The following is a 25,107-nucleotide window of genomic DNA, read 5'->3' as shown; positions in this document are numbered from 1 at the left end:
GTTGGACAATATGCACTGTCCAAATTGTTTTTGAATGGTATAACGTACACTTTTAGTCTCAACTACTGTAGCCTAACTACTGTAGCTTAAATAACTGCATTTTTATATTAATTATGAAAAAGCCTGTTCATTTGATTGTCTATTCCTGTCTTTCTTGGTGGTCTTTCCTTTGTAACCATAAGTACAAATTCATAAATCCCACTCTTTGCTGAGAAATAATCGTATGCATGGTTTATGCACAGATTTGTACGTACGCAATGTTGATAAATGAGGGCCCAGGATTCATTGGACCAGGCGACGCATTTCCAATGTTGGTGATCATGTATCTACTGTAGCTTCATCTAGCTGACATGAGTAGGACTTCTGCTGGTCTCCTGCTGCTGTAGCCCATCTGCTTCAAGCTTCAACACATCTTCTGCACATCACTGTTGTACCAAGATGTTATTTGCATACATGAGGCCTGCCTGTTAGCTTAATGAACGAGTTTTGTCATTCTACCCTAATCTTTTGGCAAAAACAAGCACTTTTAGTGGACGTACATTGACGGTTTGCATTTGCCCCGTCGGATTACATTGCAGCCTGTTTTGCGGCTGCCGGCTGAAGCGATCTCGCTCAATACTGGACCAATTTCAAAAATTGTTGTCCCCATTAGTTACTTAGACACACACAGTTGGGAAAATAGGGTCCAGGTTGAAAAATACCGAACTTACCCTTTAAGGCCTACACTGTGTGGCATAGCCATTGATGTCACTATCTGAAACTTATTTCTAATGTTTTTATAATATGTATCTTTTGTTCAGGAGCTGGAGGCTGTGTAGTTGAGCACCTACCAACTGGATGCTGTTTTCTTTTATCTATCTTCAAAGCATAAATGCACAGCGGCAAGAGCCAGAGCCAATGAGGAGTGCTGGTGCCGTTGTGGTGCAAGCCAAGCAATATACCAACTGATAATGAGTGTCTGTGCTGCTGAGTGGGAGGTGATCCTCCCATCGATTGGTGGAATTGACATACGTGGTGAAGAAATGAGCACCGAGGAAAGTATCGCATGGAAAGAGCAGATCGCAGCTCTCATTAATCCCAAAACTGGGAGACCTTCTTCCATGTCTGCAGCATCAGCTGAACGTTTTTCTCAAGGATTCCTATGTACATGTTGAGAATCATGCTGTCCACTATACATGCAGACTGGTAAAGAGTAATGACCAAACATCAGAGAGAATAGTGATCACACAATTGGAAGCTGATCAAAGAGCTGTGAGGCTCGGGTCGATATATTATAACTTTTACCTGACTGGTTTTTTGTCTTATCTGAGGAACTTGCATAACTGACTTGGATCAGCCAACACTTTGGAAAAAAAATGAGATTAAAGACCCCATGAAACGGCATCTTTACTTCCTTGATTTGATGCATTTCCTATTGAGAGAGGATGTTGGGGCGGGACATAATGCAGTGAGGGATCATTCAAAAGTCTAAAAGAGTGAGTCAGGGAGAGAAAGGCAGTTTTATATGATGGGAGAGATGCGGAGGGGCGGGATTGTTCAAAAATCTGATGGATTTATTGGTTAGAAATGTATATTTACGTCTACTAGTGCAGCATGAGGTCACCATTAAATATACTCTGTTTTAATGGGAGTTAATTTCATGGGGACTTTAAATAGTTCCTGGCGTCATCTAATGGAAGACAAGACAGGGCACTGTTCAGACTTTTTTTCTTTATAGGCTGAACTCTCGACTACTGAATGTATGAATTGTACATTTGTAGTTGAAGAATAGGATGACCCTTCCTCCCCACAGCTAAACTGACAGACAAGCTCACAGAGGAATGGTAGATGTGAAGTGGCCAGTCGCTGAAAACAGTGGACATTCATTTTAATTATATTGCGGTACTTTGTTGATCCCTGTAGGGAAATTTTTCTTTTAGCTTGCCCCCCTCCAGCGAGGTCAGGACAGAGGGTCAGCTTCATAGCAGCGGCCCTAGAGGTGGCAGTGATCCAGTGTTTTGCTCAAGGGCGCTCCAGCAGGGCAGATGCATGGTGACACGGGGGCTTGAACCCAGGTACTGCGGGTGAAGGACAGTCTCTCTTAAAACACTAGGTCACCCTGCCTCCCCACTGGATGGAAGGTGAGCAAGTTAAAAAAAAAAAATAAAAATCAGTTTGTGTGCAGCAACTCCCAAAACAAATTGAAATTCACAACTTCATAAGAGGTGCATGTTAGCATCTTTTTTGAAAGATCATATCTCTTTTTTTTTTTTTTTTTTTTTTTAAAATCTGTGAATATAATGGAATGACTAGAGGTGATGATAGTCCTCTGCTTTGAAAATTCACCATAACTTAGTATAAATTCGAAGCAGAAGAGGGCAAGACCAGAGTCAAATGCATAAGCTTAAAACTGAGGGTTAATCTAAATGAAATCTGGCCAAGCAAGAAGTCCTTTTAGAACACCTCAAAACTACATTATGTGCCTGTATTATGTAGATAGACTAACCTTAGGGGAGTATGACCTAAATAAGTTTTCATATCTGACAATGTAATTACTCCTTCATAGCAATGGATGCTAGCCAAATACATCCAGGCTCTGATTAAGAGTTGCTTGATTTAATTTTACTGATTACGTTGAAGTTCTCAGCCGGAGCAGAGTCTCGGCTGCAGACCAAAGTATTATGGATTTACAAGCAGTGTAGAGCAGGGAGAACGTCACGCTGGCGCAACGGGTGATGGCAATGCGACGCAACGCTGGTAGTGGAGCTCTAACGTTAGGTAGCTCCAAAACACCACCTTCCCCTCAAAGAATAGAATAAATACCCTGTCACATTGCACATGAATTGGCTACACAATATCTGTCTCAGCCAACAAAGAGTTTATTGAATGATGCAACCCTATAACTAGTGCAAGTCTTGAGAAGAGGCTTTGGAGGGTGGGTAATACAAATGGGTGAGGCAAATAACAAACGTGGAATGTCTCAACACAATTTGGCTCCACTGCTATATCATCAATAACACCGCTATTACCTGTAACACCTTGAGAAAGCTGACATAAGTACTGAATCAATATTCATTCATTTGCCTGCTCTCTCCTTGTGTTGTGTAATCTACGATCTCTTGGTTGGTTTTCCTTTCATCAGACTCTCACACTATCTCTGCTCTCCATGTATTTATCCAAAGCTTAGTGGCAATTATTCATGATTATAGTGTTTTTTAAGAATTGCATGAAGACATATGTCCACTATACGAGAAAAAGAGAAAAATGTAATTGTCAATGTAACAAAAGAAACATTTACTGACATTTCAAATAGTCTATGTTATGAATAATTTGCACAACCAAATAGTCTTATTTATGGACCATATGCCACTGTAAACAACAAGCTTTAGCCTGCCAAAACACATGAAAGGAGTCTGACATGTGTTTTACTTCAAAATCCCACAAGGTTCTCTTAAAATGTTTACTTTTTGTCAGTGAAGATATCACACATCAAAAAATGAGTTCAAGTTTTAGATCTCAGCTGCATACTTCTTGGAACACATTGCTATTTCACTATCATAAAATGTCCAACTTAACAAGCCTTTTAGACTCATATTTGATCTCAAAATCTTGTTTTTGCTTAAAAAATGTAAAAAAAAAAAAAAAAAAAAAAAAAAAAGATGCTCTAGAAACACATCATATTTTCAAATGAGGCAGATCACTCCACTAGTATCAAAATAATGTTCATTTTTCCCTCCATTTTTAAGAAAAACAAGATTTTAAGACTCAATGCTAGATTAAATGGCATGTTAAGATGTATATTTTTTTGCAATGTTTGAGGAACTCCCACCACACATGTGCAGCTGCCAACGACGAGCTTAATACCAAAGATAAATGTAAGGCCTTGAAACCAACGCACACAGTTTTTGTATTAAGGCTGCGTTATGCAAGAATGTTAAAAATACACCCGTCTCATTAGCCTCAATTACAAAGTGAGGCTGCAGCAGAAAAGAGTGCCCCATTTCCCCCTAATTGAGACCCCGTAGATTTACCCTATTTGCTCAAATGAAATTTTGGTGTTAGGTACGGTCACTGGTGGGAAAGCTTCTCCGTCCACATATCAAAACTTTAGAGCGAAATGCAAAACCCAAAACTCTCCTCAACAGCAGTGAGTGAGAAAGCTGGACTCATCAGTGTTAGATCTTTTTCTTTTCGTTTGCCTTTGGTATCTTTTGGTTTGAAGCGGTCACAGACTGGCCGGGTTGATAAACATGAGCGTGCTGTGTGCAGTTTACATGATTTATGGGTATTGAAGTCCTCAAAATTCAAACGGTTACCTCTCACTGCCATTTGGGTCTGCCAACATGTAATATATCATCTGGTGTGGCTTTTTATTCATGCTGCCTGGCTGTTATAATGTGTGCTTCTTTCCACCATTAAAAGGTGCTCACATGGGAAACTCAGTTTTGTATTTGTATGATGATGTATCACACCTAAGATTTTCAAAGTCATAAGAATTCTAGTTGATTTTTTAAGCTTTATGTGCCATAATGTCTTTTCCATCTGCATATACTTACCTGCTGATGATTTACCTGCTTACCATGATTTTTTTTCTTTAAATGAGATTATAGTTGCAGCTATTTAAATAACTCAACACATTTTGCACTGTGCCTCAGCAGGAATTTCCTCAACACCTTCTGAATTGCCTCAAGAAATGCCTTCCTCAAGAATTTCCATAGAAACCAGTCTAACCAGTGTAGCAACATGGTGATTTGTGCCTCAATATAACCGTTTTTCGCTGCATCTGTATAATGAAGACTTCAAGTGGTGCAGAGGACCGTATTTATGTGAAAGAAGATATTTTCCCAGCCCCGCTTCACAACCTTCTCTCCTGTGGCGTTTAAGATGAGATATTAGAAGAAGCATCTTGCAGATGAGAGTGTGTTTCACTCTATACCAATAAGTGCTGTCAAGTGTGGGATAATCACTTGAGAAAATTCCTAACATATTTTGCATATTTGTCACCGTTCACGAAAATGTTTTACATTAGATGATTACAATATTTTACATTGTTTTATTGTTGATAAGGCACAGAGTAATTTAAAAACACCCTAAAGCACAAATTATGTTTCTGTTTGTGTCCCATAAATGCAAAGGCATGGATAGCATAATACGACTGAACATTCCTCTAAGTTTCCCATGCAGCAGACGCATGCAACTACATCCCCCATATTCCTTATGTCTATTGATATTAATAGGGAATGTTAAATGCTTATACAAGACGGAGCAAACATGATCTCTACAGATGTTCCCTACAATCAGGATTCATGCATACAAAGACTGACTGAGAAAAGGAGGCTGGAGTTTTGTAGGCAAAACTTTGTTTAAAAGTTTTTTTTGTGTTTTGTGTATACCAGTTAGTCATATTTTATATGAAAAACATTTTCTGCAGTTAATAAAGTGATTTTGCGATTGGTCTTGTTAAAGTTATGACCTCTTACTATTGTGCAGACTAGATTTGGGTTTCATTGTGCATCTTGTTGCACAAAAGAACCACATGTCTCTGGCACTGCGACTACATTGTGTAGAAATAATAGCTTGAAAATATCTCCACCTCAATCAAACTTTCTGGAGAGCAGCAAAGGGAAAATCAAAAGATGACCAAGACACAACGAGGGAGGCAGACAAGGGGAACCATGTGGAGCGCATCGGGGGGGGTCAGTGCATGTGACAGGGAGGGTGTTACTTGGATGAGTGGGAAGGAGTGCATCAGTCTGTGTACCTTGAGGCCAAAGTCTGAGGGGAAAGGCCTACAATGGCATGCGCTAGTGTGAGCTAGGCTGGATGGTTGCATACTCGACAAGGTCCCCAGGGCCAGTGAGAGCAGAGCTTCGTGGGCTGGGAGAGGAGGCCAAAGCTGCAGTATCCAGCTCCGCATACTGGACATCACAGTCCTTGTGGCCAGAGTTCTGGAGACAAGAGAGGGCGAAAGGTGTGTGAGGAGTGAGACAGCCAAAACAAGAGAGAGAGAGAGAGAGAGAGTGAGAGAGAAAGACAGATAGACTGACAGAGAGAGGGAGAGACAGGCCAGAAGACAGAGCGGCAGAGACAGATGAGAAAAAAGACTGACTGAAAGATGAGATTGTAAAGAGAGATCTGATGGTCATGGGGACATTTAAAGTTCGTATGCTCGTGAGCGATGGAATTACTGGAGAGAGGAAAAGCGACAGAATATGAACGTGAGTGAGCAGCAGGGCACACAGATAAAATGCGAGACCAAAGTGGATGAAGATTGAATGTGAATGCAGATATGATAAGCTGACAAAAAGACTGAAAGAGATGTTATGCACAACATACCATAACAGACAGACAGAAATTAATATAAGACACATAACTTATACACCAAATAAGAAGAGACAGATGGAAAAGGACTCAGACCATGTTTACATGCACACAGTAATCTAATTAACGCTCTTACTTTGATTACGAGAATAATTTTATTAAGTTCGCCCCATGCGCACCACAAAAAACTGACAGTCAGATTATTGTTTACGGTATATCTGTAGCTCATGTGTGAGTTTCAGGAAAAATTATGCAACGCTGAGAGTTGATAGGGGTGAAAACTGGATTTAAACAAAAACAACAGCTGTAGCTAAACAAACCCAACACATATTGGGCATGTGTGGCAACTCCGATGAGCAGGCTTATTCGGATTATGGTGAATGCATGTACACACAAACCTTCAAAAGCTAGAACTAGGAAGGCAGTACTCCATGTGTCCTGATTGCTGTGTGGATTCTTTGATTAATGTCTTAACCAAAGCAACAAAATGACATGAAGGTATTTACATGACTTGTATGCACATTCATGGGGATGTGGCATGTGGTTGCTTTGATATTGGAGTATTGGTGTGCATGTAAACATAGACAAAGACATTCATCCAACCAGCATTTGACCACAGTTTGAGCACAAAACACAGTCTGATGATTGAGTGTTCGATTGATTGAGTAATTGGCCAAGTGGATGACTGAAAGAGAAAGATGACCTGAACTGGGTGTTCAATAAATGAAAAGGAAAAGCTTTCACCAGAGTTTATCCAATTCCAAAAAGTACTCCTTAGATTTCCTTATTCTGCTCAGGAAAGAAGAGGGACAGACTCAAAGGCACTGGGTCAACAATAATTTAAAAAATGCTAAATTCAGACACAGGGGAAATACACTCGCTGAGAAGACAGGTACATATCTAAACATTATCAAATGATTGGAGAAAATACATTTTTTTTATGTATTTTGATCCCGTGATAAATAAAGATGAGAGTAACACACGGACGTGACAGACACAACATAAACCAAGACAAGGTAATACACAGCAATATCTAAGCAAATGCAATTTTGATTTCCTTGGCTCATTTTCCCTTTATGACGGAAAGTTTTAATTTTGTCACACAGCTGGTCAATAATTCATTCAGTATTTATTTCTTATAAAAAATAAATTGAATGAGCAAAGAAGTCAAAGGTGGCAGAAATGTGGGAAGATGTGTCAGTTTCTGAAGGGCAGAATGAAGTGGATAATATAATATCCACCAACACAGAGGGAGGCAAATGGGAATTGGACTGGATTGATGTTTGATGTTTCCTCATGTATTACTGACATAAAATTACAATTGAATGACGACAGGAACCAAAATTTTTGAATAAAACCTGCACTGTGGTCCCAAAACAAACTCCCATCTGCACCTGCTATGTATGGGGGAGTCAAACCTCCAGAATCCACTTTGCTGTGTATCCCGTGTCTGCTGTTGCACGGTTACTTTTCTGTTATTCCGAGAGCGACCTCCTGTATGAGAAAGCCATTGATTGGATCAAATGGCAGTGCCTCTCCTTTTAGTCTGTCTGCCTTTCTCCAGTAATGAAATCAATGGAGGAAAGGAAGGGAGTTATGACAAAGTAAATGCAAACGGGAGATGTCAGATATATTTGTGTAATCGACATCTTAGAACGGATGGAAAGGAGGGAGTTGTTGCAATGGGGAGACATCTTGTGTATCAGCATACCTAATCGCCATCTGAGAAGGGATTATATAGAAATTATTTAATCTTCTATAGATATTTCACATTAATAATTTAAATCTAGTATGAAATCTCTGCACTGACTGCTTGCCATTACACATGACCACTGCATATTTCCCCAACACTCATACTCAGCACTCCCTGGATATTTAAATATCTTGAATATTTGTCATGACCAGAGTGCAATCAGGGGGAAAATTACAGCCACATCATATTGAGAATTGGCAGATACTGTTTCGCCCCTAGAGAAGCACTCATTAGTAACACTCCCCGCTCAGCAATCAATGCACTTCCTTCACAAATACTGTTTTGAAAACCTCAGAGATAACCTATTCATCTTAAGAGCAGCCCTGAACTTAATTTCAAGTGGAATGTTACCACAGTTATGAAACGCACCGTATGGGAATCGACCCTTGGTGTCTAATGTATCGAAGTTGAACATCCAGTTCATTTGGGCATAGAATTGAAAATGATACTTTAATATTAGTGATTACCAACACAGAAAATCAAAATCAATTTGCCCGTGGGATGGAGTGATAGTAATTGAGTTATCCTTGACAGAATAGTGGAAAAAGACGAGAGTCATTTAAAAACCACACCATCAATGCAAAGCATCAATATTAACAAGTTATGCTGGGAGGCTAATATATCTGAAACGCAAAGCATGCAGTTCATCAACAGCATCAATACTGCATAAAAGTTGTGTGTAAAACTGTTTGCATCATGTTCGAGAGGAACTTCAGGCAGACCAAACATCTCAGTTTCACATTAAAGAAAAGTAACTTACAGTACCAAAACACAGCAGTGGCAGTTAAAGGAATAGTTCACCCAAAAATGAAAATTCTGTCATCATCTCCTCACCCTCATGCCAAATGAAACACAGGTGAAATTTGTTAATCCATGTAACACACAGGGAGGTTGCCAGCACCAAAACAACTGAAGTCAATGGGGACCTGTTCTTTAGAGTTCCAAAACAAAAACAGCCAAACAATCACACTGTGAATAGAAAGACCTATACACCATTATTTGTTGCAAATCAGTCAGCTGTAGTTAAGATTTGCACTAAATTATGGTATAAATATACTGTAGGTTTTTTTGGAACTCTGAAGAACTGGTCCCCACTGACTTCAGTTGTTTTGGAGAAGGCTGCTACGGAGTTGTGCTGGCAACCTCCCTGTGTGTTATATGGACAAACTTCACCTGTGTTTCAACTGGTGTGAGGGTGAGTAGATGAAGACAGAATTTTCATTTTTGGGTGAACTATTCCTTTAATAATGAGCCGAAGCATTTAGGAGGTATACAAAACTCATGACTCATGTATGGAGTCACCAGGTATTGATTTAGCTTACTGGGAAATACTGGACTCCCCACTAACTTATGCCCTTTACCATTCAGATTATCACCCACATATCGTATAGGGGTGTGGCAGTTTGTGGCAGTTTGTGGCTCGCCAGCACGCTAAAAACAAAAACCCAATGAAGAAGTGCTGGTCATCTCCAGGAGTGATGTCACCATGCCTGTCCTCTTACAGTTTTCTGCAAAGGACTTCTTCTACAGTTTTTCCCTCTTCTACAAGCAGAGCAGATGTTTGTTTGTTACAGGCTTCATCCAGCTTCTTGCCTCATTAACGCAGGTACCAATGGTAATGATTATTTACTGCCGATTATTTACTTCCCATTAGCTACTGTATGGCAGATACAGCAAGCGTTCACAATTACACGTTTACAGCTGTGAGCCATTTATTGGGGGTATTTCTGTTTTTACAAGACACACACACACACACACACACACATGCAAACCCACACACATGCAAACACACAGAATAAGAGCCTGCAAGTTTATTTTCTTCAAATCAAGGTTAAGATCCCACACAAACACAAGCATCTGAATTGTGTGCCACGGAGAGAGGCTCACCGCAGTTAGCAGAGGTATCTGATACAACAAGGCAAACACTTCATAGTCAACAGTTACACTCAGGGACGATGATATACTGTAGAGTATCACAGTGCTATTTATCTGCACATGGTTGCCATGTAAACACACAAGTAATTACGGCGGATTAGAGGAATTGGAGGGGAGGTGAGGTAGAGGGCGGAGTGTGGTGAGCGCTGGGGTCAGAACGTGAATTAGCACACACAGACGGGACGCTGGCTGGATCAGGTTTAGATAGAAGGTGAATGGTGCTGATGTAAATGATGAGATAAGGAGCTTAGTCAAAGCGCCCAATGGATTTACTGGTTGGCCTGTTAAAGGGTCCCTTCCCCTTTAAAACCAGACATTAGCAAAGAATCAGCTACACTAAAGATCCCCAGTGAGATTCAGAGAGCATTTCATCTGTGAATATATCCTAAAACACCATTAAGCATAATAGCTCCACAGAAAGTTCCTCAGACAATTAAGACCGGCCGAAGGCAGCGCCGAGTGTGGACGACCCCTTCATAGAGCGGCTCCTTTTGAACTCGCTCATGGCGTTACTACTCACCGGCTTATCAGTGAAGGGGGTTGACTCAGAGGGCGCCATGTCGTAATAAGGAGGCTGAAGAGGAAGCTTCTGCATTTCCTCGTCCTTGTCGAGATGAACCACCTACAGGAAACACCAGAGCTCAGAAAGGACGGGCGGAGGATGATGATGATGATGATGATGATGATGATGATGATGATGAGTTCAACGACAAACTCCCACAAACCAAGCAGCCGGCCAGTTGTGCTGGATCCGCTGTACAACATACTGTATCCCTGCCAAGGTTAACTTTGTAATTATCACTGAAGACTGAGTGTGTCTTGCTCTTCCTGATGTTTGTCCTATATCATTCTGTTGATCAGTTAGATTTAGCTTGGCTCATGCTCTGTACAGTCCTGTGAGACATGCATGTGATAAAGGGCTGTATAAATAACTTGAACTTGAACTTGAAGACTATTCCCTGTGTTACATACACATTAGTCCAGAGCTGGAATAGTACAACAGCAGAAAATTATGTTGAAAGTTATTTAAGTTCAGTTGCTCATGCACATCTGTTTTTCAGTGGAAATAAGCAGAAACAAGGCCGGGAATCTGACGAGCAATGCGGCTCGACAGCAGCATGAGCTTTAGCTGTCGCGCTGAACTCCATATGGGCATCAGATTTATTTTGTCGAGTTAATACCTTCCATATGATCGTACAAAGGTATGATGCAAAGTTTTGAAATACATGCTAAAGTAACTGCAAAGCTACAAAGCTAGCCTTGCTACACAGCCACTGAAGAATGAGCATTACGTGTGTTTCCAAAACTGTGGCATTCCTTGTCAATTATGCCTCAGCTAATACACATCATTAGGATGTGTATGTAGCTTCTCACAACCTTCCTGATACAAAAAGATGCTAAGAATAACTTAATGCTTTCATCCTGCATGGAATTACCGTGCTGTCTCCTTTTCACAATAAAAAAATAAATAAAAATACCATGGAAATATGAACTATTTTCAACAGCATCACAAATGGCCAGAGCAAAATGGACTCCCTGATGTAAGAGCCTAGTACGGTGTTTAGTTTGGGGTTTTCTTTTAATGGTTTGATGTCACTGAATTGAAATGTTTAAATTTGGGATAATCCCTCAGCAAAGGCGCCTTTGAATGGAGATTTTCAACAATTGTGCCCTGGCTTTGTCACATTCCAGAGGAATATCTATTCTGTGTTTGAGGATTTGAAACTGGACTGGAGATAGTTTGAGACATAAAAAATTCAATTTAAACGTCAAAAAAGACTGAGAGGCTTTAATGTGTCGACATTTTTGGGCTTTTGTTCGCTTATTTCTCCAGAAAGGTAAGTGATATGGAAATATATATACTGTATATTTAATCCAAAACATTTTAAAACTCCTGAACACTGTAACAAACACAGGGGTTGTTAGATATTTGTGAAACCTTTTGAATTCAAAAGGATTAAGCAGAAAATGAAACAGTTTTACACTAATTGGAAATGCAGGGAGTGATGCTTAAAGATGACAATATAATATATAATTAGATGATGCTCCTAGCTGATGTGAATAATATGCTGCTTTTGAAACCAGTGTCTGTGTATTTAATGTCCTTATGTTGACCTGCACCGTCCAATTCCATGGCCAAGAGATTATTACATATTTACATACTGATTCATTCAGTCTTGTCTATTCGGAGACAAATAAAGATCATCTTCCTAGATGATGATGAGGGTTAGACACTCATTAGAAGGACATTGTTAGGAAATTAAATAGAAAATGAAGGAGGCATTCAGGTTAGAGCAGAGTACATGGCACATTAGAAAAGGAATGAAAGGGAGATGATGGAACCAAATCCCATTTTACTATACACATATATATATATATATAACTCTAAACAACATGAGTCACACTATGAGTATACAATATCATACAGTTTTCAACTCAAAGCTCTCTTTGGAAAGAGACATGAAAAGAAAAGACATGGCAGCATTTATGACAGGTGTCATTTTTTCACCATTTAACAGAGCGGTTGGGGGTAAAACTAAATATCAGAGGTTCTCGCTTCAAACATTCACAGTCTGATATGAACTTTTCTGAAGTACTCTTCACAGAGGAAGCAGTCTAATGAAAGAGTAGCGGCGGCAGAGCGCTCTTCTATGGTTTCCATTTCAACAGGTCACCGATGTTAAAATCTGCCCACAGCATGTTCCTAATTGATCTGTCAAAGTCTGTCATAATCTCAAAGCAAAGTTTGACACCGTCAAGTGAGAAATACTTTTTATGGGGTTTAAGGTGGGATATTCATGACAGGCTCATGAGACGTTTCATGACATGAGGGAATGAATTAATTTTCGGTATGACAAATGAACACTCATAAAACCTTCATTAAACATTTATCCGACCTGCATGTCGCACGATTACATAACAGAAATAAAAGTCCTCCGGAACAATGCCATTTTGAGCGTAATGAATGTGAGATTCATATAATAGATTTTAACAATGCTTGTCCCCTCCACACCTCTGTGCTATTCAATTTGAGGGATCAAAAGGCTGCCAAATGCCTTTTGATTCCTCATTTTTCTTACATTGAAAAATAGCTGCTGAATGTCAGTCAATATCCACTGCACTTGGTTGCTGTAGTAATATTTTCCCTTTATATTACATCCAATTGCAAGTATTTTAACGGCTGAGTGATTGTGTACGTTGCGCTGAATACCAGTGTTCAAATGCAGATGGATGCAATTAGCTGGAGGAAGCATTTGTTCGGGTGCACAAAGACATTGGCCTCCTGGATTGTTGTCATCTATTTCGTCCTCTCAATCCATCCCACAATGCAACGTGCACCCAGTGTTTATGATCTAGTGAGCGCAGATGTTGATACTTGGGTGCCAGTTTTGCTCGCTGCACTGGGCAATGACATAAAACCAGGAGGCTGCCAACTTCTTCACGCTTGTCAAGTCACCTAGCAACCTATTCTGAGATTAAAGCTGCAATGTGCAACTTTTTTCACATGAAAACAGCAATAAATAGATAGGATGCGTTATACATTGTCAGTCTGTGTCTGTGTCTGACCATGTGTGTATATGCCTGAAGCCAATAGTTTTCCCTGAAATTGATTTTTCAGTGACATTTTGGGGTGCATACTGTTTGCTGTGGGCGTGGCCAGAGGTGAGCTGGGTTGTGCCAATCAAGATATGGCTAGCAGCCACAGGACAGAGAAGTCATAGCAACAACAACAACAACAATGGCAGAACGCAGTAAGAAAACAAAGTACAGCAAAGCCAAATGCACATCTGCTTCTTCAACACCTGTTTTGGCTTTATGGATGCTGGTTACCTCAGCTTCAGGCTACATGCTGTTTCAAGGTAGACAGCTCATCAAGATGAGTGACAAGTGTTGGGGCGGGAACTTGACCAACTGTGGGGGAGGAGGGCGGGACTAATAGTTCATGTCCCTGCCTTAAGATGAAAAGTTGCCTATTGTAGCTTTAATTGGCCTTCAGTAACTTATTTTATTTTGGACAATTTGAAACAAGTGCTGTCATTCAAATGCTTGATGAATGAATGATGTAAATGTATCAAAGTAGAGGGGACAACCATAGTTAAGATGTGACCCACTGTATAGAGTGAATCCACAGGCACTGTAAAAAAAAACACACTCACTTATATTTTGAAATATGCAATGCAGGCCTATACTCTACTCATATAACAAACATGCTTAATGAATGTTATTGTTCATGCATCAATGATTATTGTTCATTCATGAATGTTTTACCAATCATGTCATGATCCTGTAATGATTTTTTTTTTACTTTGTTTACTTTGCTTTTATCTAGAGGGGAGGGGAGCTGAGCATGCATGTTCTTTTGCTGCAACTACAGTCATACAATTAAACACATTAACTGCTCATTATAATCTCACCTTTCTACTGATCACCAGCTCCACCATAGCAGCTGGCCATTAAGCTCCTTGCTCAAGTGCAGTAGGCTAGTTGTTGAACTCACTTTTAAGAATTAAATTTCCCTGCTCAGATTTTGCATGATGTCCAGGAATTAAACCTTGCAGTCATAAAGGATGTACTACTGTCAAATCTCAGTAGTTCTGTTACTCATTGACCACTGCAATTAGTGAAATATTCAGTTATTCTGATTCTAATTATTCTTCACATGACAATGTTTTGACAGTGACCTGAGAAAAAAACATTACGTTGGTCGATTCTTTTCACTCAACCACGGACTGTTTCAGTTGCTGTTTCTAATTAATTAACAGTTAATGAAAAAAGGCTATCCATTGCTTGTTTATAGCAAATAGTGAACAGTGGGGGCATGTATTAGGCAAATGTTCAAAATAAAAGTCATTTCCATGGTAGAAGATGCCTTGGGGTTAACAATAAAAATGACGTTGTGAAATGAAGCTGTTTTTCAGAAACTGGATAGTATTTTTATACTGCACTCTTCTATTAAGGTTCAAATGCACCAGAATGAATTAGCTCAATAAACTACATGTTCTTCTTCTGTCTAAATCAGACCTATAAGACAAGGTGAAGCCGCATATGGCAAAAAGCAGGGGCCGGCCAGTATAGGATGCAACCTGTACATGAGGAATTTTTTATTATAAAAATCCAAAACATTTGAAAACGCTTTTTGTAAATTCTTCTTCTTATTCGTATATGTAACTAGTGACACCTATGTTGGATGTAGGAGTTGAGAAAGGGGATGGAGTATTGTATATATAAGAGATGTCACTGTCATGATTCCTGTTTACTCTGAAGAAGGTCTAGTAAGAGGTCAGGAAAGTATTAAATTGTGATATTTTGCAAGAACAGTGTGTGGGATTCTTTCTACTAAGACCTATTATAAAATCCCAAAATACATAAGACACTGGCCTACTATATACACATCACAGGGTACCTTTTTTACATTTATACTGCAATGCAAGGTCAGTACCATTTATTTGTCAAATATGACCCACTTACCATTACTTTACCTATGGGGGCAAATTAATTTGCCTCAGACTGGTAATTACTCTACATGGTACCGGCTTTACCTGCGGCACAAGGCATTTCTATATTTAGATATTCCATTTAGGGTATTTGAAAATCAAGGGCTGTCAGCTAATTGTAGCTGGATAAATGAAGCAACTCTTTGACCGGTGTGAGTCCAGAGAAGAAGATGAGAAGCACTTGGGAAGCTGGGTAAGATGAGCAGTGCGCCAATAAGAAATACTGTACCATGTCTGAAAATAGCAGCATGTCACTACACTGACACATCATTTCATTGCTAGGCCACCAATGACATAAATACCACATGAACAGCGTATCTAACCATGTAGTCCAATTGAGATAGAGAAAAAAAAGAAAGAAAAGCTGACCAGTATTCAAAAATGTGTTGCTGTTGCTAAGCTCTTATGGCGGTGTTATGTGTTTGTGAATGTCCTGACTGGGTGACTGGGTTCAAATGTCAGCCATGTTTCATATTTTGGTGCAGTATTCAAACACGGCCCTCATTCCGTGGGGTTCGGATTGGCAAAGTTTCACTCAAACGCCTCTTTCAGCGAGAAAAGTGGAAGAAATCTGACATTAGAAAGCTGGCAGGCCCTCAGGATTCGTGGCAGACCAGACTCGCATTCACGCAGAGAGGATGAGAATAAGAGAATAAGAGGAGGAAGCGGGCGGGGGAGGATCTTACCTGGATGTCATCAGATGTCAAGTGTCCCTTCATGTCACTGTTCTTCTTTTTCGGCGGGGGAGGGGCCGGTTTGTGGGCAGGTGGGAGGTCGGTCCTGTTAAGAGAGCGAAAGGATAACATGACACTCAGCACGGTAAGGGATCGCCACTTTCCACGGCCCTCACCTTCTACAGCACTCTATAATGAGAAGTCCTGCCTGCACTTGCCTTTTTCACTCTTTCCCCCGGATTTTGATAGACCTTCGCGTTCGTGGCTTTGTTGCGGCGGCAGCCATTCCCCCTGCCCTTTCAAAGGCTCTCGCTGGAGAGAGACTGCGCTAATGAGAGTGGGCTGTAATTGGACACTGAGGTGAAGGGGATGGGGGTGGAAGGGTATAGGGGGCAGGGAGAAGGGCAGTGTGAGTCAAGTCCTCCGGGTGGATTCTAGCTCATCCAGAGTGCCACGCGGACAAACACACTGCCCACTGTGCAGTGACTGTTTGTTTGACATGCCATCCTGAGCCGTGAGTCAGAGAGCGCAGCAGGCAGCGGGAAGAGGAACTTCCTCTCCTCCCGTCTCCCCGGGTCCCCGGTACTAACATGCCCTACTCCCGAGGCGCTTGCCCCGCCCCACTGTTGACACACCTGGGGAAGAACAAAGCCTCACAACCGAACACCTGCGCTCATTTACATGCCGCCATTAACAGAACAGTAAACATCTATTTTTTTTTTTGCCCCTCATGTATATGAAATCAACAATGAAATTTTCAGTCCAGATGAAGGTCACACTCGCATACAGTCAGTGCAATATTAAATAGGAAAACCCCAATGAAATTGCAAACAGGAAAGAGGGAAATAATTGAAAGCTTATTGTTTGAAATTGTTTGAAGTACATCCAGATAATTATTTCAGACAAGGAAGCAGAAGGGTTGTTGCGACGTAATTGTTACAAAGAAAAATCCCTTCCCTCAAACATGCTGGCAGTCAGATGTCATCTGCCATATTCTGACATGATATCAGGAGTGATCAAAGATAATGAAGCTGAGCACAGACACTGAGCTGTGTACCTACATGCATTATCTCCAGCTCCTCCTGCCTCCCCATTCGCACTGGTTCACGTCCTTATTGAATAACATGACCTTTCCACAAGGCCAAGCTGGCTTTTTAATGTGCAGAAAATTTGTGCATGAGTGCACCTCTTAACTCTTTCTTTCACGCTCATTATTTCCAGTCCGTATCACCTTGTCTCCAGACAGAGCTGCCGTGCCACTGCCAGATTCATGTGGCACCCTCTCCAGCCCTGCCTGCCTGCACCAGAGGCACAGCAGAGGCAGCGCGGCACACTCCCTTGCCTACAATAACCTGTTCCACCAGAGAGCCATCAGAAGGAAGCATCCATTTTCTCTGAGACAGATAATTATGAGTCTTGTAAAAATACTGAATCTGGACGTACGGCAGCACGCTCATTATAAAATATTGTAATCCATTGCTTGTGATTGATTGGATTCTGATCCAGGTGAGAACATTGGAAAAAAAAACTGTGAGGAAAGATCATTTGCTTTAAAGAAATGTGCGAGGCAAAATAATTCTCAGCCACTGTCTCCATTGCACATAAACTGAGACACCAAATTATGACAGATCACCAATTCACTGAATAAGAATAGAAACAGAACACTTTGAGAAACACCTCATGCACTGATCCAGTGGACATTTTGAGTGGAATGTGGTATCGCTGTTAAACTCTATATCAGGCAACAGTTGAAACAGCATCTATTGTATTTGAAGGCTTGATCAGTTCAGCATCCTCGGGTTGGGACAGATTATTCAAACCATGTTTATGTATGATGCACAATAAACATTTTGCATACTGATCTGCTGCATTTGGAAACTGAATCTCACATTTTTCAACTTGAATTTGATCCCATAGGACTTATACTGATTGCATTTCATTGCACATTAGGTGAAAGGTGGCATTTTCAAGTAGGTAGTGTTTTGTATCCGATGGGTTTGGTGCTGATCTGACCAAACATGAAGCATCCCCACCCCCTCACCCACCCTCCACCCACCAGCAACCATTTTCTCCCTGTCATACCTCACTTTCTTGATTGAATTCAGCTACATTTGTAATCACGTTGAGCATAAGCAGCGGCCTCGGTAGAGTGTGAGTGTATAGCCTGCCACAACTGGTTGACACAAAAGCGAGAAAAAAAGAGCAAAAGCATCAAGGGCAGGAGCATCCCTGTTTGATGAAGCAGCGTGTATGCAGAGCGCACACACATACAGTACGGGTGTGTGCTCAATTACGAGTGTCCAAAGACAAACATATGTGTGTGTGCTCAGTCTCTCTCTCTCTCTCAGATACACACACACACACACACACACACACAAACAAACAAATTGAGCATTGAGATATGCAATAAAATTCATGCATAAAACAAACTAATTGAAGCTGTAATCTTTGGAAGTGGGGGTTACATTTTAACTGTTTTATTGTTTGTCTTAATGATTCCATTGAAAAAAGGAGAAAAAGGGTTCAATGTTATAGTTGGATGTGAAATATCATGGAGGGAATGTTTATATTTCACTGATGAATCCAGGATGATGGTAGCTGGGAGACATACAGCTATACCGTCTCCATTATATTTCATCAAAGTAATATAACGGTGAATTCCAGATAAATAATTAAGTGGCTTGTTTCCCATGCAAGACTTGCTTTCAAGCAAAATAAGCATTGTCTTTGATCTTGGATTTTTCTCTTTTTTTTCTTCTTGCTCCATGTGAAGTTTGTTGATGAATGTATGCCGGCGTATTTCATGACGTACGATGAAGTTCCCTCTCTCTCGTTTTAAGATTTTGAAGTGACAGACTGTGGAGATGCAGCCCTTTGACTGAACAAAAGCCTTTGAGATAAAATGGATATACTGTAGATCTCCAGACAAGACAGCACGATCTCAACCATATTAATAATAGCTGATGAGCATTTAAAGGCATTTGAAAGGCTGCATCATTTCCGATACTTAATACGGAAGGATTCGCCCTGCTTTGAAATACGCTTTTCCATATGGTGAGTAAAATATTCAGCACAAATGCAGCATAGCCATTTGTGTATCTTATCAATATTCCCTAGTGGGTTTTTTTTTCTTTGTCCCGACACATTAAGGTATAAATAATTCTCCGGTTTGCACTTAATGTTTACTGGAGCATCATCAGTCAGACGTGGCACGGTAATAGCAAATTCAGCTTGACCACCTGTGTATCTCAGCTGTGTGATTACACATAGACTACATCAGAGCCGAATTTGATGCGAGCAGCATGTGGGCGTTGGCTTTGTGAAACGCAGACGCTAATGAAAGCCGACAAGCACCACAAGCCTGTGGGGAGCAGAAAGCATTGGGCAGGGAACCATAAGCTACATTCAAGTTGCACTGTTTCCTACTTAGACATCCACCTTGAAGACCTCGCTCTTCCTCGCTTCGTCGACTACAAAAGGCTCAGGGCAGCTTAAGGGGAGATTTAAGGGGGATAGCAAGGAGAAAACATAACTAATCCTTAAACTGAGGAGAGTAATCTGAGAGGGAAGATTTACAGCAAAGAAAATGACTCTTAGAATATACCGACCAAAACTGACCTTTTATTAGAAATGTTGCGAGAAGAGAAGCTGTTTTTGAACTGGAGGTATTCAGAAGTAAGATGTTCCTTGATTTGACAGTTAGAAAATACTTTCCCTGTCCTCTGCTTAGAGAAAGAGCAGTGTTGCATCCCCAGAAGCATTTGGATTAAGGAGCCACCGCATGACCACAGTCCTCCTTGTGGAAAACAACATGAAGTGTTTGAGCTGATCCTTGGTGCTCCCATTGATTTCTGTTGATCACAATCTTATTTGGCAATTTAAATGCTAATGATACTTTTAATTGCAAGACGGGATAAATGTGATTTGATCTTTAGGAGGCAATTACTTTCATGCTTTGTCTAGCTCCAATCTTTTCAAAAGGCGGACAACAATTACTCCGCTCCGCTCAGCTCTTTTTTTTTTTTTCCTTTTCTCCTAGCAAGAAAGAGTAAAACAAGAATAAAACAAAATGACTTCTGTTTTGTTCTCTGACAAGTTTATCAAAAACTATTTCAGTTTTGAAAGAGCGTTTCGCTTTTTTTGAACACTTCAACTTTACAATTATACACATATTCAGGGCCAGTTACCAGACCTATTCCATTGCCTTAGGCTTCTAATTACATACACTGCTATACAGGATACATGGAAATGAAGGTAATTGTTATGAGACAGTTTTACTGTATGTACAACATTCTGTACAGAGAAACCAAGCACCGTTTTTACTCATAGACAACATAATAACAGTGAATGATTCATATTCACACCCAATACAACAATAACAGTCCATGTTGAAAGGCTCAGAAAGACAATAAAGACAATCCTAGTTTGGTCACAGCTTAAAGCTAGTAAGTGTCCAACATCAATAACCATTTATTACGTTTTTTATAGGTCTCCATACAGCAATGATGGAAAGTAATGGTGACCACTTTGTAAATTAAAGGGTACACAAGTGTAAATAATATCTCTGGAGATTCCCCACGAATCATAGCATAACCTCTGCCAGTATCATCTTTCATATTGTGTTACTAAAGCAGACAGTCTATATTTATAGCTGCAACTACCCATTTCTTTCTGTTAGACCACACTGGAGAGTCTATCAATAATTTCAAGTGTCCTCTAAATCACAATGCTGCTATATTTCAGGCCTGCAAGCGCATTTCCAGTTAAATTGGAACTTTTATATTTCATTTTTGTTTCCCTAAGGTAACCCAAAGAGGCCTGAATTTGTACCTCAGCCTGAGAAAGAGTGTGGAAATATTTCTATGTGTATGTTGGGGACACTGACATCCAACTCCTGATTCAATATTCTTTTACATTCTGCATGTGATTCTTCTCAGATATTGTGTAATATGGCCAGCAAGTTGGCATCACACTGATTTATAACACTGACTATTTGCAACTGTGTCAATACCAGCTGCATGTCAGAAACGCTACTGAGTGAATTCATTTTGCGAGGGAGCCATGCCACGACTGGCAGCGCTTTTTAGTGTTTTAGAGGTCATACATCACGCTCCAGCAAAAGACAGAGCGATGAACACATTATTCTGAGAACACCGCTTTTGACAATGCCCATCTATTTTGATAAGCACTGGACTATTGTGCCAGTGCAGCCTCTGAAGGGCCAATGATTTATTAGGATTGACCAATTTTGAGTCACATCATGTGCTGCTTTGTGAGGGCAAACACAGGCGTGACTGGCGGTGCAGTCAGGCATGTTATCAAATGCCCAGGCTTGATTAACGGCTCATCAACATGCAGAATTAAACAGTCTGGCTAAATGCTTCCCCTTTACCTCGACATTAGACACTCATATAAAACTATGAATCTCTTGCAGTGGTTCTCTGCATAAAACCACACATTCACTTGCTTCCAACACCAAGCAAAAATTATTATCTGCATTTACATGGTTAAACATTTCAAAAGCAAAGTAAACAATTTCTTCATAAGACACTGAACATGTTAGATGACAAGCTATGACAAGAAATGAACACTGACACAAATATTCATCTGGACAATTAAAGCTTGGAGTCACAGTTCACTACATTAAGCATAACATGCCAAACCAGGAAACAGTAACAACAACAACAGTTACACAGCACTGACAGAACTATTACTCTTGTCATGCATATTAGACAACAATCATGCACACAAACAGAGGGGAAAGAGCAAGAGGTAGAGGAGGAGAGAGGTTGCACAATGCGGGCTGTTAACAAGACATTACTTTATCATTGAGTTTCAGCATGTGTGACGATTATGAAAGACTAAGCCTCTAAGCTTACAGATTTCCAACCGATTAACAATGTGATATGTATGTTATACTTTTGCCAATCTTTTCAGAATCAGAGAATGATTAAAACGTGTTCTGTTCTGCACAAGCACCCCAAACCTGATATGACAAATCAAACTGGATATTTTATCTTAATTAATTTTGATTTATCTCGGTACTCTTTTCATTGAGCTTAATTTCCATTCATAGTTGTTTATCAAATTGCTCATGAATTTCATTGCCATTATTTGATGGAATGGAATATTTTTTAAGTAGCGTGCATCAAATAGAGATGTTTGAAGCTCAGTGTGAGAATGGGGCCATTCTTACAAGTCTCAGATTGCACTTCAAACGTCTCTATTTGTTGAATGCCGTCAAAAGAAAAAAAAGAAGAATTCCATTAATTCCAAGTCCACATCTTACACATCAAGTCCTGTGTGAATATCTAACAAGTTATTGTGTTGATTAACGTCCGTTTTGCTGCGATACTTGATAATGTTCACAACGGTGTGCTCAAGTATGTCACTTGCAGGCCACCATTACATGCAGGCAACAGAATAGAGGATCCAGGAGGACAGGGTTCAGTGGGGGATAGACTGGGGTCAGGTGCCTCTACTTTCCTTGTGGGGGATTCTGGCTTCTCTGGAGCCTGTGTCACACAACTATCAGCAACAGCAGCAACAGCAATGCTGAGGGAGGGGAGTGGGAAACAGAGAGCAGTTACTTTGGCATCAGAGTGAGAAAGAAAGATAGATTAGCAGGGAGGGAGAAAGAGACAGAAAGCAATGGGAGCGGTAAGTGTGTGTGTGCTTCATTTGTCTTGAAAAGCATTCCTGAGAGGTAGAGGCAGTGCGGTTTCTTTGTTTCCACAGATTCGCCGTTGGACAGATTCGCCACAGCCGCCGCAGAGCGCCGAGCCGTGCGGCTGTCTAACTTGTGGAGGCCAAAGTCTGGCAGAGCATCTCGCTGATGTTACCATCAGCGCTTTGAATATCAAATCAATTACAAGGTTCTGGAGGGGGCCTCTAAAATAAGCATTGTAATCTCATCATGTGAGTTGATTAAAGGCTCATGTGCATCCCCAGCCAGATTTTGCACACCCCCACCTCAGATGTTTTGGTAATATTCCCAGGGAGGAAGATAGCCAACCCCTGCACACAGCAGCATCATTCCCATGGGGATGTGGTTTGAGCTTGCATCATGTATATCCAGTATAGCCAAGAGCATCATGGAAACCCTGGCAACCATTGAGCTATCTGTCGCAGCCAGGTGTCTCAGACAAAAGCAATTAGCGGGATGCAACTTGAATGCTCCCTTCCTTCTTGTTGAAAACAGATTCACCGCAATTCTTTCTAAGCAGATGGCAAAGACTTTTATCACCTTCAGAATAATACAAGAAGATGTTTCCCATTTTCATAGCTCTGCTCCTTGTTACTCTCTCAGCTCCATTCTCTGTAACTTCTGTGGTCCCCTCTGTGTGCAGGCAGCAGCTGGCAATGTTCGAAATTGTCATGGCCCTTGGTTTGGAGGCGGAACAAAATTACCTGGTTGGACGGTGGAGGGGTGGCAGGAGTAAATAAAGTAGGCAAAATACGGGGTCCCTGGATCTATCTTTAATAGCAATCTGCTGGCTTGACTGGAATGAAGAATGCAGTCTTCCTTATTCTAAAATGCTTCCCGTATTGTAATTTTCCATTTCACAGGAACGATCTCGTTTATCGTAATGTATACAGAGGTTACCAACAGCTTTTTTTGTGGAGTATGCACACCTATCAGCCTGATGACGTGTGACATATGGATGGTGGCGTAACAGTACACACACTTCCTTTGCAGTGTTCGGATCTCAACTAGCACCACCACACCAGATAATCGTGGTGAATCACTATTTCCATTGTATTTTTGTCATTCTTCATTCTTCCTAGAACTGCAAGAAATTACCCTTTTTCAGCAAACCCAATCATCAAATGGTGATTCATATTTATTCACTGTTTTGATTTAAATCCATTTGCGTAACTCCGTAACTGCCTCTCCAAATGCCATTTCGAAAGAGCCCAACCTCTAGACCTACTACATAAGAAAGAATCTCAGAGAAAATCTCCTTGAATTCCTGATAATTTCTTAACAGTCCCACAAAGGTGAAGCTCTCCCTAGAGGAGAGCACATGCTGCATGGAGTTCCTGCAATCAGTCCTGATTAAAACAGTTTTTCAATGGGAAATGGTCAAATCAAGCCCACGTTACAATCAAGCAACCACTTAATAGCTGGCACTTTAATGATAATCAAGCCTATCTTCAACAAAAGCATGATAAAGATAAACTTGTCATGTGTTTTTATAATAATGGGTCCCATTATCTTTCATAAACTGACCTCTAACAGCTGGGAGAGGATATTATTGGCTCTCAGGCTGAATGAGAGGGGGGGTGACAACATGTTTGCAGTGTGTTCTTCTGTCTCCAAACACATTAACTCTGCCACAAAGTGTTTTGTCCTTTCGGAGTGTTTCTCTCTTGTGGGCTGACAGAGTGCACACCTAATCTTGCCACCCGTCCGGCCCTGCTGCAATACTCTCTGGCACAGTCTTGGTACTCACAGGTCATTATCTGTCTCAGTGCGGGTCTTCTGCTGCCGCCGATGGACCATGAAAACGGTGACAGCCACGCCAATGATGAGTCCGATGGCAACTACACCTCCAAGGATCCCGATAACACCACCTGGCGGACCCTGCGGCATCGGCTTTTCTGTAGACCAGAAGAGAAATAACAGCGTCAGGAATATCTGCTCTGGTGCGGGTCATGCTGCTGGGTTGAACTAAAAAAAATTAATCAGCGCTGAAGACAATGGAAGTTCACCAATGTTACATCTCGATGATGTGCTGTCGAAACACCACCGACGCCACTAAAACGCCCGACTCCATCATGGCAGAAAAATATCACTGATACATTCGGGATACAGTTGGACACAGCTTTACTTAAGGCAGCTGGGTAAAAAAAAAAAAGATTTGAAATGAAAGAAGCAATGCATCAACAGAAAAGATGAGCAAAAAAATCCAAGAGACTAGATTGTGGGGAAAAAAACAAAACCTTC

At 40.8% G+C, this 25,107-nt stretch overlaps 1 protein-coding gene across 1 annotated transcript in view; it reads right to left on the bottom strand.

Annotated features, from left to right (window-relative positions):
- Positions 1-25,107, bottom strand: part of nectin1b (nectin cell adhesion molecule 1b) — a 145,084-nt gene that overhangs the window by 5,502 nt on the left and 114,475 nt on the right. The window contains exons 6-9 of the mRNA XM_071541717.1: positions 24,614-24,761; positions 22,647-22,712; positions 16,170-16,266; positions 10,509-10,610 (exon numbers count right to left, since the gene is read on the bottom strand). Of these exons, the coding sequence (XP_071397818.1) occupies positions 10,509-10,610; positions 16,170-16,266; positions 22,647-22,712; positions 24,614-24,761 (413 nt within the window). The remainder of the gene's footprint in view (positions 1-10,508; positions 10,611-16,169; positions 16,267-22,646; positions 22,713-24,613; positions 24,762-25,107) is intronic.

The sequence above is a fragment of the Centroberyx affinis genome, unplaced genomic scaffold, assembly GCF_046629955.1.
Source record: "Centroberyx affinis isolate AG114_WGS23_722 - 3 ecotype Tasmania unplaced genomic scaffold, CSIRO-AGI_Caff_v1 ptg003934l_1, whole genome shotgun sequence".
Taxonomy (NCBI): domain Eukaryota; kingdom Metazoa; phylum Chordata; class Actinopteri; order Beryciformes; family Berycidae; genus Centroberyx; species Centroberyx affinis.
Note: the sequence above shows the minus strand (reverse complement) of the source record. Positions and strands in the feature narration are given on the sequence as shown.